The sequence below is a fragment of the Chelmon rostratus genome, chromosome 14, assembly GCF_017976325.1.
Source record: "Chelmon rostratus isolate fCheRos1 chromosome 14, fCheRos1.pri, whole genome shotgun sequence".
Classification (NCBI taxonomy): domain Eukaryota; kingdom Metazoa; phylum Chordata; class Actinopteri; order Chaetodontiformes; family Chaetodontidae; genus Chelmon; species Chelmon rostratus.
In genome coordinates this window covers 12,527,407-12,542,069 of record NC_055671.1, presented here as the reverse complement: position 1 = coordinate 12,542,069, position 14,663 = coordinate 12,527,407, and the positions used below count along the sequence as shown (strand labels likewise).

At 45.2% G+C, this 14,663-nt stretch overlaps 1 protein-coding gene across 3 annotated transcripts in view; it reads left to right on the top strand.

Annotated features, from left to right (window-relative positions):
- The first annotated feature begins 2,935 nt into the window (after positions 1–2,935).
- The window catches only part of cadm2a (cell adhesion molecule 2a), a 209,956-nt gene continuing 198,228 nt past the window's right edge, over positions 2,936–14,663 (top strand). For all 3 annotated transcript variants that reach the window (XM_041951995.1, XM_041951996.1, XM_041951994.1), the window contains exon 1: positions 2,936–3,315. In XM_041951995.1, the coding sequence (XP_041807929.1) occupies positions 3,255–3,315 (61 nt within the window). In that variant the 5' untranslated portion in view covers positions 2,936–3,254. The remainder of the gene's footprint in view (positions 3,316–14,663) is intronic.

Below are 14,663 nucleotides of genomic sequence, written 5' to 3'. Positions count from 1 at the left end.
TGATTTATGTCGTGCCCCGCCTTGTTCCATCCGAGCCAGAGTGCTCAGCCCTCAGCTTGGCAACATGTGTCAGCCTGCATTAGGTGTACCAGTGAACAATGGTCTCAGCCAGGAGCAGGTGGTGGCTACTTGAAACTCTGAGAGGAGGCTGTGCATTAGCGGCCATGTGTGTGTGTGTGTGTGTGTGTGTGTGTGTGTGTGTGTGTGTGTCTGAGAGAGAGAGACTGGTCTATCTGCCATCTGGAGCACCAGGACAATCCCAGGTGAGGCGGAAAACTTGAATGTGCTGTTTCTATCAGTTCACTGACTGGTCTCTCTCCTGGATCCGCACGCTTTTTAGAGAGGACCCCGTGGTTCCTCGCTATGCCTCTGGTGACGGCACACACCAATTTTGGGAGTGTGAAATGAGCCATTACAAGGTGTGCGGCACCTCTTCCTAAAGTGGATTGACCCAAAATGAGACCAGCAGGCCAAGTCAAGTCAAGTTTATTTATAGAGCGTCTTCCACAAACAGATTATGATCTTTTCACGGAAAACAAGGGACGCCGTAATGTGTGTGTGTGTGTGTGTGTGTGTGTGGGTGTGTGGGTGTGTGTGGGTGGGTGTGCGTGTCTGCATGCATAGGGCAGTATGTTTGCAGAGCAAAACCAGATCTGTGTTTTTGAGAGCTGCAGGCCGCAGATGAAGGGAATTGACGAAGTCAAGGCAGGTTATGAGTAATGCTGAACACAATAAACTGCTTCTGAATCTGAACTTTACACCGTGTCGCCATTTTCAAATCAGAACAAACTCAAGTCATGCCTGTGCCGCCTAAAAGTCCTGAAACAAGCTGAGAAAGCACAGAGCAAAAGACAGCAGGCAGCATATGCTTCCTTTGTGTTGTCGGGCGGAGGACATTCCCCGCTAAGCAGCAGATTGAAGCGACACTGGGTTGTTATTAGCATAGGTAGACAACTTGAAATAAGCAAAGCTAATTTTATAAATAATGCATAGGGTGTTTTTAGAAGCCATCTCATAATCAAGCTAAAGACCCTGTGCCTTCGCCGCAGAGAACAGACGTGAGAGATTAGACATACTGTGATACAGTATGTGATTGCCAAATACGTTTTATTACATAAATCATTTGATAGATCTAAATTGGCTTTTCAATCACTTTGCTTGCATTTTTACAAACACCTTATTAATTCACAACGCCTCTGATTGCAGAGGTTTTGATGTCCCTCCTGCAATTAGTTCTATGATGCCTGACATTCATTTATACGTACAGTAATTGCTTAGTTCAAAGCGGTTTCGGGGGCCTCCTCTACGCTGTTGTATGATATTCTTTTTGATAGTTTTACGCTGGCCATAAAGCCAAGTGGATATAAGTGCTGTCTGTTGTCATGTCAAATTTTACAAAGGACGATTGGCTCTTTATGATATTCGTGTAGCATAACAAAGCAGCTTGCATCCCCCTGGAACAAATTATTTCCATATGTTTTTTTGTGATAATTCATGTCTGTGTTTGCTGCTACAGGCACAATTGGTGGCAAGTGCTCGCAAAGTACTGTCGCCTGTGTAAAATATCCAGCTACCGCTCCTCAGCCCACTTCTCAGTGGCCATTTCTCAGTTTGTGAACAGGCAGAGCAGCAGGATATTCGAGCAACCGAGGCAAACATCGTGTACCTCAGCCATGAGCTGTACACCTTTCTGCCCACACTGCTCATCGACCCCTTGCATTGTGGAACCGGCTCTTACTCTCTCTATTTCACTCTTAACAGCTTTTTTTTTTTTTTTTTTTTTTATGATAGGCCTGTGGACCGCTTCCACCCCCTGTCCCCTGCACCTGTACACCGCCTTGTCCCATCACATCCCACCTCACCTCTCCGCCCTTCTGATTGTTCCCCTGCGAGACAATCTTCAAAGCTCCGCCGGTTGTCAGCCTTAATACTTCACAGCCCCCTAACCTGGATCGTCACTATCAGCAGAGCGGCGAGCAATGAAACATGTAAGTTACCCTGCTCATGTGCAGGGACGGCTCACACCCAGAGGCGTGTTTGCATGCTCCTTCCCTGTTTTGAATTCTGAACGCATTCAATGGGTACACTGCAAAAAATGACCAGCTTGTCTCTGAGCCTGGAGGACAATGACTGAGTCCAGCTGAGACAAAGCGGGATCCTGCGTTTCACACCATGTTTGAAGAATCACACTCAATTACAGCTGAATCATTTCCCAAGTTTTACAGTGGCTGATTGAGATAAGTGACAGTAGGCTTCACAGTCACCTTCCACAACTTGCTCATGTTTGCAGCAGAGAGTGTTCGAACTCTGTTATTTAGAATAGATCCAATTGATTTATTTTGCTTTGGGTTTAGAGCTATTTGCACAAATCCCCATCAGCTTCCCATTTATTTTTGTGTATATACTGTAATGTGTATATGTAGGTCTTGGTGTGTTAGCATCTAGGTATGAAGATGTGTCGCTACATGGTCGAAATTGTTTTATTCTTATCGTGCAAACAAATGAAATGAAACTAGAATACATTTTTTAAAAGTGAAAATCACATTTGCTTCACCTAAAATAGTTCACTTTTCGAATTTTCCATATATTTGTCTCATTAGATTGGACAAGCTTTTTTCATGACAGAGGTGGATTAACTCATCCCATTGGCCTTTTTTTCTGTTGTGACTCTTACAATCTGAGCACTCAGTGAGTCAAAACAAATTGATATTTTTTGCAGCGTCTTTCACAAGCTGACGCGCCCCCCCGTCCGTCCCCCTCCCATCCCCGCCTCCCCCCACCGCTTCTCTGAGCCTCGGGCTTCCGCGATTGGTTCACCTTTCGCGTCCGTCAACGCTGTGTGGGCGGGACTCAAACAATCCACTCGTGTTCCCTGCGCTGTGGATTGTGCGCCACAGCAGACCGAGACCGGGACAGACAGTAGGCGCGTACAGCAGCGGTAGCATCCACGACTGTTCGCGGTCCCTGAGGTTTACTGCTGTTGTGCAGAGTCCCGCCAACTGAGCCTGAAAATATCCACAATATTGATTTTTTTCTGGGACGTTTCGGTTTTCAAAAGCATCACAGTCTACGGGTCGTGAAGTCGGTTGTGTTAACCCCCCGTTTTTTTTCCAAGAGACGCAAAAAAAGACGCACTTCTAAGTCTACCTGGATAGCTGACAAAGCCGTCCGGTCCGGTTCGAGGTCCAGCGGGGAGAGACGGTGAGGAGAAGTTAGCGCGCGGAAGGCAAGAGCAAGAGAGAGAGGAAGCCAGGATGAATCTCAAGAATCATTTGATTTTCACCCTCTACACTGTTTATGGGATTCTTCTCAAAGGTGAGCCCGGGATGAGTGGTGCGTACGTGCGCGTGTGATTGTGTATGTGCGTTTACGCGCGCATGTTGCAGGCCAGCAGCGGGGCAGGGTGAAGTGGCAGGACGCGCGGTCACACGCGGGTCCTGGCGGAGACATGCAGAGCTCTCTCTCTCCCCCCCCCCCCCCCCCCCCTCTCTCTCTCTCTCTCTCTCTCTGTCACACACACACACTCGCAGGATATCTCATTCTCATGTACATGTGTGTCTGCGCCCGTGCGCGCGCGTGTGTACGTGCGCTGAATGTATGCGCGCATGCAAACGTGCGTGATTGTGAGACAGCCGGAGGAGGGGGGGGTAGAGGGCTCGTCCTGCAATAATCGGGATCTCTTTTGGATGTTCAGGAATGAGGGGAATCCTATTTTCATAATTGCGTGCTCGGGACGCGACCTCAGCGCCACAGAGACTGGTGCACCCACTGCGTCTGCGACTGTGTCCTGTGCGTGAGTGGCAATGAACAATAAAAAAAAAAAGAGCCCGCTAGGAAGACACACCTCACCATGAAGTACAACCAGCCCCCTGGTTGCTTTTGACTTGCAGCACTTGGATGAGTCACAGAGACACTAGCAGCGTTTTACGCACCGAACTGTTTGATGCTGCTGATTACAACCGCTTCAGAAGCTCGCAGACACGCAGCACGTTTTGATTCCAAGATGTTTTTTTTATAATGTGTTCTTTCTTTTCTGCTTGCCACTTCTGTTTCTCGTGCACAGGTGTAGTGTCTGGGGCCAGTGCGCACGGTCAACTCCGGCGTGTTGCGGTGCCCGCGCGAGGCTTTTAAAGCCAGTAACCTCAAAGGAGCTGCACGATCAGGCCTGATTGGAATGCCAGGCTTCTCCATTAAATCCTCAAAAGTTTATTCTCCCATATATCATGCCGATATACTGGTAATACGACCTTCCTCTGAGATTAAACCTCATATAGCCGATTTTTTACGACGCTGTACCGGTGATTTCTGTGCTTACCCGCGAGTTTACAAGGTGGAAATCAATTTGGCGACGGCTGAACTCGACAAAATGTGAATATTATTGTGAGCTGGAGATTATTTGTTCTAATCACACCATAAACAGGTCGCGGTGGTGTTTACGCGACAGAGGACCCGGCTGTAAACACGCGATTAAGGTGACATTGGGGGTCAAGGTCACTGTAGCAAACCCACTTTGTGTTTTGCGCTTGCTGTTTCTCGTTTTGTCCACCAGAGGGCAGCTTGCACTGTTTATGAGTTCATTTGAGAGAAACAAATAGTATTTTGACATGATTCTTTATAAATATATTTCATGATTAGAGTTGTGCTAAAAAATGTAATTTCATCTATATGTATGTGTATATTTTGTTCATTTAAGAGCTAAAAGGGTTCATCTTAAGAGTGCAAGATTTTATTTTGAAAGCACTATATTGTACTTCCGGTTTAATAGTGTCGCCGGGAAAATTCAGCCATGAAAACGGTATGAACGATTTGACGGTAAAATTCTAAAGTTGATTGTAAGGTAAACAAGGGTAAACACACGTGAAGCAGCAAAACAAAAACGTGACGGAAACAACGTATATTTTAGCAACCCCCCGAAGAGGCACAAGGTTGGTGTGTGATTGCAATTATATTTTTTAACAATGTGTATGTGTAGGAAATTTACGCTAGCTTGTTGCTCATATGTTTAGCGATCTTACGATATGTTGCTGAGTATTCAGTTACGCTTGCACTGTGATTGTTTACCAGTTGTTATATAGGAAATGGTATTAGAGATGTGATTTGTTGTTTTCTTTGTTTTCTTACAAGTTCTCACGTTGGTTTATTGTGAAATTTGAAGAAAGGAATAAACACTAAAAACCATCAGTCGAGTCTCTTACCATCTTTCGGAGGGTATGCTACAGTGAGAACTTCACCCAGCGAGGGACCAGTGACAACTTGTATGCAACATCAGCTGTTTGTGAGCTATACAATCGTCAAGACACGGAGCAGCGCTGCAGCATCGTCATGGGACGGTAAGGAAGACAACTACAGTCAAAATGGATGCCTTAAAGGAACGGATAAATAAACTAAAGGCAGAAATTGAGGAAAATAGAGGATTATTAAATCAAGGAGATGAAGAAGGCTTGTTGTCAAGGCAGGAATTAAAGGCGCTAACTGAGACTAAAAGAAAACAGTTAGTTGAGCTGGAACATGAAATGGAGGACACAGAGGAATTAAAGACATTACGTCATTCATCACGCAAAAGTGTACCCACAGAGAAATTTCTTGCCTACCAAAACGAAGAACAGAGTAAAAAGAGAAAAAGGCTGCTTAGTCTTTATGAACAATGGAAACTTCAAATCAGATCAACCAAAGAAAGTTTAAAGAAAACCACGTCAGATATGGAACTGGCTAAAATGGCAGACAACATTGAAAATGGAAAGGATAACATAATGAAAGTTTACCACGAAATAAGACAAGACACAACACCATCTACGGATCTAAGACGCAAAATAGATGCTTGTGATGCCGTCACCAGAGACATTATGAAAATAATAAATGAACGCTTATCTGGAATAGATGATGACTTTGATGCAGAGCGTGAAAGGCAGAAACTCCGTGAGCTACAGGCTCATGACTATGCCCACTCCATATATGGCACTGCTTCTCAGTCAACTAGCAGTCATTCTTCTGAATCAGTCATGGCCGCAAAAAGAGCTGAAGCAGCCGCAGAGCTTGCTGCAAAGGAGACTCAATGTAAACTAATGGAGGAAGAAAGAAAGCAGAAAGAAAAAATAAGGATGATGGAGTTTGAGTTAGAACGTTTACAAGCAGAAAGAGACATACAGGTGGCACGTGTCAGACTAGAGAGCTACGACAGAGAAATCAATCAGGAAGTCGACAGTCAGCCCTTGCAGCGACTAGACAGTCAACACATCAGACAAGACCCTGTTATTCCCTCTGTGCATGACCAAAGCCCTTTCATTGCCCTACCAAATCCCTCCAATGACATCTCCTCTCTAGCCCAAGCGATACAAGACAGCATAACCATTAACAGACTCCCCATGCCAATGCCCACTGTGTTTAGTGGCGACCCTATCCACTACATTGAATGGAGAGCTTCATTCATGTCATTGATAGACAGGAAAGGTATTTCGCCAGCCGACAAACTTTATTATTTAAAGAAATATGTCAGCGGCCCTGCACACAAATGTATTGAAGGCACCTTTTACCGAGACGATGATGAAGCATACAAAGATGCATGGAATAAGCTCAACCAGCGCTTCGGGCAGCCATTCGTCATCCAAAGGGCCTTCCGGGACAAGCTGTCAAAATGGCCAAAGGTGCAAAACAAAGACGCTGAAGGATTAAGGGCTTTCTCTGATTTCCTAAATGCCTGTCTCCAAGCCATGCCTCACGTAAAAGGTTTGGAAATCTTGAATGATTGTGAAGAGAACCAAAAGCTGACACAGAAAGTCCCAGATTGGCTAGCAGCACGCTGGAATCGCCAGGTCTCAATAGCCCTCATGGAAGGTGAAGACTTTCCCACTTTCGAAGTTTTTGCCACATTTGTGTCAGTTGAAGCGGAGATAGCATGTAACCCAATCACGTCCCTGCATGCTCTGCACTCATCTAACTCATCCCATGTCAAAAGAAGCACAAGTGAAACTAAGGGAAACAGAGTAAGTGTTTTCAGCACTCAAACAAACGCAAATACTGAAAATTCGAGGTCAAATGCTGGAAAAGAAAGGCCTCCCTGCATGTGGTGCAAAGACGACAAGCATCAACTACCCAAGTGTACGAGTTTCAAGGAAAATTCCCTCAATGAACGACGAGAGTTCATAAAAGACAATAAGCTGTGTTATGGATGTGTCAAACCTGGTCACAGTGCCAAAGAATGTCGTCACCGTCACACTTGTGAGCTGTGTAAAGGAAGGCATCCTACCTGTCTACATGATGAAAACTACAAAAGATATGAAGAAAAGGACAGACCTGTAGCCATGGACAGAAAGAAATCTACAGCTAATTTGATTGCAGCTTCAAACTGTGCAAATGAAATCGTGACTGCTAGCCCACTCTGTGTCACTAAAGAAGATCAGTCATGCAACACATCCATGATCGTACCTGTGTGGGTCTCCTCTGCTATGCAGCCATCCAAGGAGCAGCTAGTCTATGCACTGCTAGACACCCAAAGTGACAGCACCTTCATTGAGAGAGAAGTAAGTGATGAATTGCAACCAGTCACTTTTCCTGTACAACTGAGGCTTACTACGATGTTGGGAAAGAGCACGATTATGAAAAGTGAGAGAGTAGAGGGACTCCGCGTCAGAGGCTATAGTTCAAGTGTTTACATCGACCTTCCTCCTTCTTACACAAAAGACTGCATCCCCCTGAATCGTGATCACATACCTACCCATCAAACAGCGAAACAATGGCCTCACCTAGCAGCAATCGCAGATCAGATGCCACCTCTCCTGAGCTGTGATGTGGGACTCCTCATCGGGTACAACTGTCCCAGAGCAATAAAACCCAGACAAATGATTGATGGAATGGACAACGAGCCCTATGCCGTCCTCACAGACTTGGGGTGGAGTATTGTGGGCTGCTCCACACCTGGCCTCAATGAAAGTCAATCCAGTCTATGTCACAGAGTTGCAGTAAAAGAACTCCCTCCAGTAACGCCAATGGATGTGATAAGTGTACTGGAGTCAGACTTCAAGGACACTAAAGGAGATGACAAAATTGTCTCACAAGAGGATCTCATGTTCTTGAGCAAACTCAAAGATGGAATAAAGAAAAATGCCCTGGGTCACTACGAAATGCCTCTTCCTTTTAAAGAACGGCCATCTTTACCTGACAACAAAAGGCTCGCTGAAATCAGGCTCAACCATTTACAGCGAAAGTTCAGCAAAGATGAGAAATACAAAAGAGATTACACAACGTACATGAAGGAAATCATACAGAGAGGTGACGTGGAAGAGGTGCCGACAGATGGAGCTGAAGGTGAGCGGTGGTATATTCCACATCACGGCATATATCACCCTCAGAAGCCTGACAGACTGCGTGTCGTGTTCGATTGCTCTGCAAAATACTGTGGCACTAGCCTAAACGAACATCTACTCCCAGGGCCAGACATGATTAATAACTTGACAGGCATCCTCATACGGTTCAGACAGCATCCCATCGCTTTTCTATGTGATATAGAGAAAATGTTTCACCAGTTTCACGTCCAAGAGGAAGACCGCAACTACCTCCGGTTCCTCTGGTGGAAAGATGGAGATACCACCACACAACCTCAAGAGTACCGCATGAAAGTACATCTTTTCGGGGCGGTGTCATCGCCTGGGTGTGCGAACTATGGACTCCAATATTTAGCAAAGGAGCACAGCCACTCACACCCAGCAGGTGCCCAGTTTGTTGCAAAAGACTTTTATGTGGACGATGGGGTAACAAGTACCGACACTGTGGAAAAGGCCATTCAGTTGGCAAAGGAAGCAAGGGAGATATGCATTAAAGGGGGTCTCCGTCTCCACAAATTTGTGTCAAATAACCATGCTGTGTTGCAGAGCCTTCCCCCATCAGAATGTGCAGCAGAGGCAAAGACAAGGGATTTGACATTCAGTGACACACTGGAGCGAGCTTTAGGAATCCAATGGAGTGTAAAGGAGGACTGCTTCAGATTCAACAGCACCTTAAAGGATCAACCAGCCACACGTAGAGGCATATTATCAACTGTTGCTTCCATATATGATCCTCTCGGCTTTCTCGCACCATATGTCCTCAACGGGAAGAGAATCCTTCAAGAAATGTGCAACCAAGGCACTGGCTGGGATGAACCCCTGCCAGAAAGACTCAGACCACGGTGGGAGAGTTGGAAACATGACTTCATCAACTTGCAAAAGGTAAAAATAGCTCGCTGTTACTTACCTGCCAACTTTGGGGAAGTTGTTGAAACTGAGTTACACCACTTCTCAGATGCGAGCACCAGCGGATATGGCCAATGTTCTTATCTGAGAGTCAAGAACAAGAAAGGAGAGATTCACTGCTCACTGGTGATAGGAAAGGCTCGTGTTTCCCCCACGAAAGTGACTACAATACCACGGCTCGAATTAACCGCAGCAGTGATTTCCGTCTCCATCAGCAACATGCTCAGAGAAGAATTGAGAATTGTTGATGTGAAAGAATACTTTTGGACGGATTCAAAGGTGGTGTTAGGCTACATAAATAATGATGCTCGGAGATTTCACACCTTTGTCGCCAACCGAGTCCAGAAAATCCGCCACTCCACAAATCCCCAGCAGTGGTGCTACGTTCCTACGGATGAGAATCCAGCAGATGGAGCATCTCGAGGTAAAACTGTGAATGACCTACTTGCATCCAACTGGTTCACCGGCCCCATGTTCCTCTGGCAAAGGGAGATACCCAGAGTAAATGATGCAGTACCAGACCTCTCCATCGGGGATCCAGAAGTCAAAAGGGCACAAACCCTGCAAACAAAAACCACAGAAATAAAGAGTCTTGTTGACCGTCTGTCCAAGTTCTCATCATGGTCCCGAGCTACCAGAGCTGTAGCTCGTCTGCTTCGGAGAGCAAAAGGGATGACATCACAGACCCTTTCTACAGTGAGCGAAAGAGAAAGTGCCAAGCATGTCATCATCAGAGATCTGCAAAGACAAACGTATGAAGTGGAAATCAAGTTGTTGAGCAAAGGTAATCAACTACAGCGTCACAACAAATTACACCACCTTGATATTTTTCTCGACGCAGATGGTCTCGTTAAGGTGGGAGGACGACTCTGCCACTCGTCACTTACTGACTCTTTCAAGCATCCAATTGTCATTCCTAAAGAGCACCATGTGACAAAGTTAATAATCGCTCACAACCATGAAAGGACAAAACATCAGGGAAAAGGATTCACAATCAATGAAATCAGAGGCAGCGGATATTGGATTCCAGGAATGAATAGAGCAGTGGCATCATACATCCATCAGTGTGTAACTTGTCGTAAACTCAGAAGAGCTGCAGAGTGTCAAAGAATGAGTGACTTACCTGTTGAACGTGTCGAGCCCTCCCCTCCTTTCACATACTGTGGAATGGACTGCTTTGGCCCTTTCACGACTACACAGGGAAGGAAGCAGCATAAGCGATACGGACTGCTCTTTACTTGCTTTTGCTCACGAGCCATTCACATCGAGATGTTGGAAGATATGTCCACTGACACTTTCATCAACGCCCTGCGATGCTTTATTGCTCTTCGAGGTGCAGTTCGACAAATTCATTGTGACCAGGGCACTAACTTTGTCGGTGCTAAGAATGAATTCAAAACAGCATTGCAAGAGCTTGACACACAGAGACTGAACACATTCCTGTCACAAAAACAGTGTGACTTCATCATGAATGCACCCCATGCCAGTCACACTGGAGGCGTGTGGGAGCGCCAGATAAAGACTGTCAGAAGTGTCCTGAGCTCTACTCTGTCTCTTTCTCAAGGCAGGCTCAGTGATGCTTCATTAAGGACTGTATTGTACGAAGCTATGGCTATAGTCAACAGTCGACCCCTCACTGTTGATAACTTGAACTGCCCTGACAGCCTTGAACCACTAACCCCGAATCACCTGATTAACATGAAGTCCAGCGCAGCACTCCCTCCACCAGGCACATTCCCCAAAGAGGACTTATATGGAGCAAAAAGATGGCGTCGTGTGCAGTTTCTTGCAGACCAGTTCTGGAGCAGGTGGAAACGAGAATACCTGCACAATATCGCCACCAGACAGCGGTGGCACACGCCAAAGAGAAATTTAATGGTGGGTGATATAGTGATGGACAAAGATGAACTGTTACCCAGAAGTGAATGGAGACTCGCAAGAGTCATAGAGACTGTCAGTGGTAAGGATGGACTTGTGAGGAGGGTGAAAATCTCTGTAGGAGATAAGAGTCTGAACAGGAAAGGTGAGCGTCTTGCCAAACCTTCTATTTTAGAACGCCCAGTGCAGAAGTTAGTTCTGCTGTTTGAAGCTTCTTAAACTGTGGCTACATAAAGACGATGACACTCTTACTGAGAAAATTATTCTTTGTTCACATCATTTAATGTGAAGCATTCATAATTTTGGTGGGAGTGTAGCAAACCCACTTTGTGTTTTGCGCTTGCTGTTTCTCGTTTTGTCCACCAGAGGGCAGCTTGCACTGTTTATGAGTTCATTTGAGAGAAACAAATAGTATTTTGACATGATTCTTTATAAATATATTTCATGATTAGAGTTGTGCTAAAAAATGTAATTTCATCTATATGTATGTGTATATTTTGTTCATTTAAGAGCTAAAAGGGTTCATCTTAAGAGTGCAAGATTTTATTTTGAAAGCACTATATTGTACTTCCGGTTTAATAGTGTCGCCGGGAAAATTCAGCCATGAAAACGGTATGAACGATTTGACGGTAAAATTCTAAAGTTGATTGTAAGGTAAACAAGGGTAAACACACGTGAAGCAGCAAAACAAAAACGTGACGGAAACAACGTATATTTTAGCAACCCCCCGAAGAGGCACAAGGTTGGTGTGTGATTGCAATTATATTTTTTAACAATGTGTATGTGTAGGAAATTTACGCTAGCTTGTTGCTCATATGTTTAGCGATCTTACGATATGTTGCTGAGTATTCAGTTACGCTTGCACTGTGATTGTTTACCAGTTGTTATATAGGAAATGGTATTAGAGATGTGATTTGTTGTTTTCTTTGTTTTCTTACAAGTTCTCACGTTGGTTTATTGTGAAATTTGAAGAAAGGAATAAACACTAAAAACCATCAGTCGAGTCTCTTACCATCTTTCGGAGGGTATGCTACAGTCACAGTGAATTGCGCGTGCCTGCTTGTAAGACGGTTCTGTGTGTTTTCTAGAGACGCATCAACAGAACTAGATGGGAAATAAGAGTGAAATGACATAAAATGGAATGAAAATGAAGCTTTTGAAGAACTTTTTAGATTTCTTTTATGCTTGGAAGCGTCTAAAATAGAGAATGTGTGCCAGCAGAGTGGGGCGTTTGGGCCAGTGCAGTGAATGGAGAAGACAGAAAGTGAATTCTGGGGCCACAGTGGCTTCATGGTTCTGATCATACCAGGCTCCTATTTTGAGGATGCATGAAACGCTTAGCACTGTTTTTTTTTTTTTTTTTTTTTTTTTTTTTTTTTTTTTTAGCTGTGTGGAATAATTGCTCCTGAAGAACATTTCCACTTTTAACAGACCTGCTAAAAAGTCGCATGAGCACAACCCAGTGGTGTTTTATGTGGTAATTTCTCAGTACATTTAAATACAGCGCAGAGAAATATATTAAGTGCTGGATGGCGTTCAGAGGAATATAACAAAACGACAAAAGGCAACAAACCTTCATAATTTTTTCTGGACTGGCACATTGACACTGTGGGTAACAGTGGCAGGGCTCAGGAGGGTGATGGATTTGCTCCGGAACAACTGTCAGTCTAACAGCGGGGCCACATTTGCCACACTGAGCTTCAGTTTTGTGATATAAAGTCCACTTTTTCCCACTCGAATCATATCGAGATGTATTTAAGGCATCGGCTAACAAATTTATGAACATGAAAAGCCGTGACTTTAGCTGCTGTTTTCCGCACGAGTAACTGAGAAATCCCAAATGAGAGATCATTTGTGCCTGATTCCCTTGATCATTTGTTGTTGTCTCTTTGAAGTGTGTGTGTGTGTGTGTGTGTGTGTGTGTGTGTGTGTGTGTGTGTGTGTGTGCATGCATATGAGAGAGAGAGAAAGAGAGTGAGAGCAGTCCTTCCATAATAACCAGACATGATTAAGGCTATTCTTGACTTAATGAATTGGTATGTAATGAGGTATCTTAGGGTATCTGGTATATCTGACGGCACTGCAGCATTTATTGACGCTCCCCAGCCTTTCTTATCCTCTTTATTCTCTTAAGGGCGTCACACTCATTTTGTGTGTGTGTGTGTGTGTGGGGGGGGGGTGTTTGCATATATTCTTTCAAATGTGTGCCATGTTTGTATAGCTTTTGTTTGAAGAGGCCTGAGCAAGAGCATAATCGTGCCGGTAACACATCGGTCTCATATCACATGTGGCTCTGCACACACACACACACACACACACACACACACACACACACACACACAGTCGCATTTCCATCACTTTTGGGGACATTACATAGACTTACATTCGTTTCCTGGAGACTGACCCTAATCAAAACCGCAACCACTTCATGTCTAACCCTAACATTAAAGCAAGTCTTCACCATAAAATACAGTGATTTGCATTTTGGGGACCTGCATTTTGTTCCCATAAGGAAGATAAGTTCCACACAATGTGACTGTGGAAACAGAATTCTGTCCCCACAACATGAGTAATACACACACACACACACACACGCACACACACACACACACACACACACACAAAGACGCACACACACCTGTCTCTTTCTCTCTCTCTCTCTCTCCCTCCCTAACCCTGAAGAGGATAATGCTAGGCTGCTTGATTTGAACAGTCATCTCTCGGTGCAAGACCTATTATTGTATAGGTTCCACACAGCAGGCAGGTCAGCCTCCTCCTGAATGAAGTCTATCTAGCCGAAGCCATATCCGCGTGCTCTGTAAATGACAGCTGTTTCAGCCCCTCTGGCCCACTGCCAGCTGGCATCAAGACACCCAGAGACACTGAATCTCTGTCACAGACTAGACCTGCGCGGTATATAGTGTGAACGTGAAGTGTTGTGATGGAGGTTGTTGTTTACCAACAGCCCGAGTTGTTAACATATTATCCAGTGTCTCATGTGCCCATGCTGGAGCCAGAGAAAACAGCCTGTTATGCAAATGGGGCCTCTTACGTAAGAGCTCGGGGCTGAGCGGCAGGCGAGGGGAGATGGAGGCAGAGAGCGACAGAGGAAGAGGGAGATGTTCTGGAATAGAGGAGTTGATGTAAGAGTGATGTGGGAGGAGAGGTGTGGAGGAGGAATGTGCAATCTCCTCTGCTGAAGTGTGTGATATGTGCACTGGTTGTTGTTTGGATGCCTGTTTATCTCCGCTGCGCTGTCTGTTTCCTGTCGCTCTGCCTGCCTGGTAGTCTGTCTGTTTTGAACTCTGATCTCGCTAGCCTAAATACAAACCCCCGCTGAGGGATGTGTTTATCCCCGCAGTGAGTCTAAGCTGCTGAAGGCTGACCCTCCATCCCTCTGTACTTCCGTCCATTCCTCCCTCGCTCCATCCTCCCATCCTGGTGTGGAGCTTTGTACCACAGCAGCGTGGGAAAGCTTCTGATAACAAGCGGCCTTGTGTGTGTGTTTGCAGAGCCACTGATTACACGGGAGAAACAAGATGTTCTCTCTTTCTTGCTCAC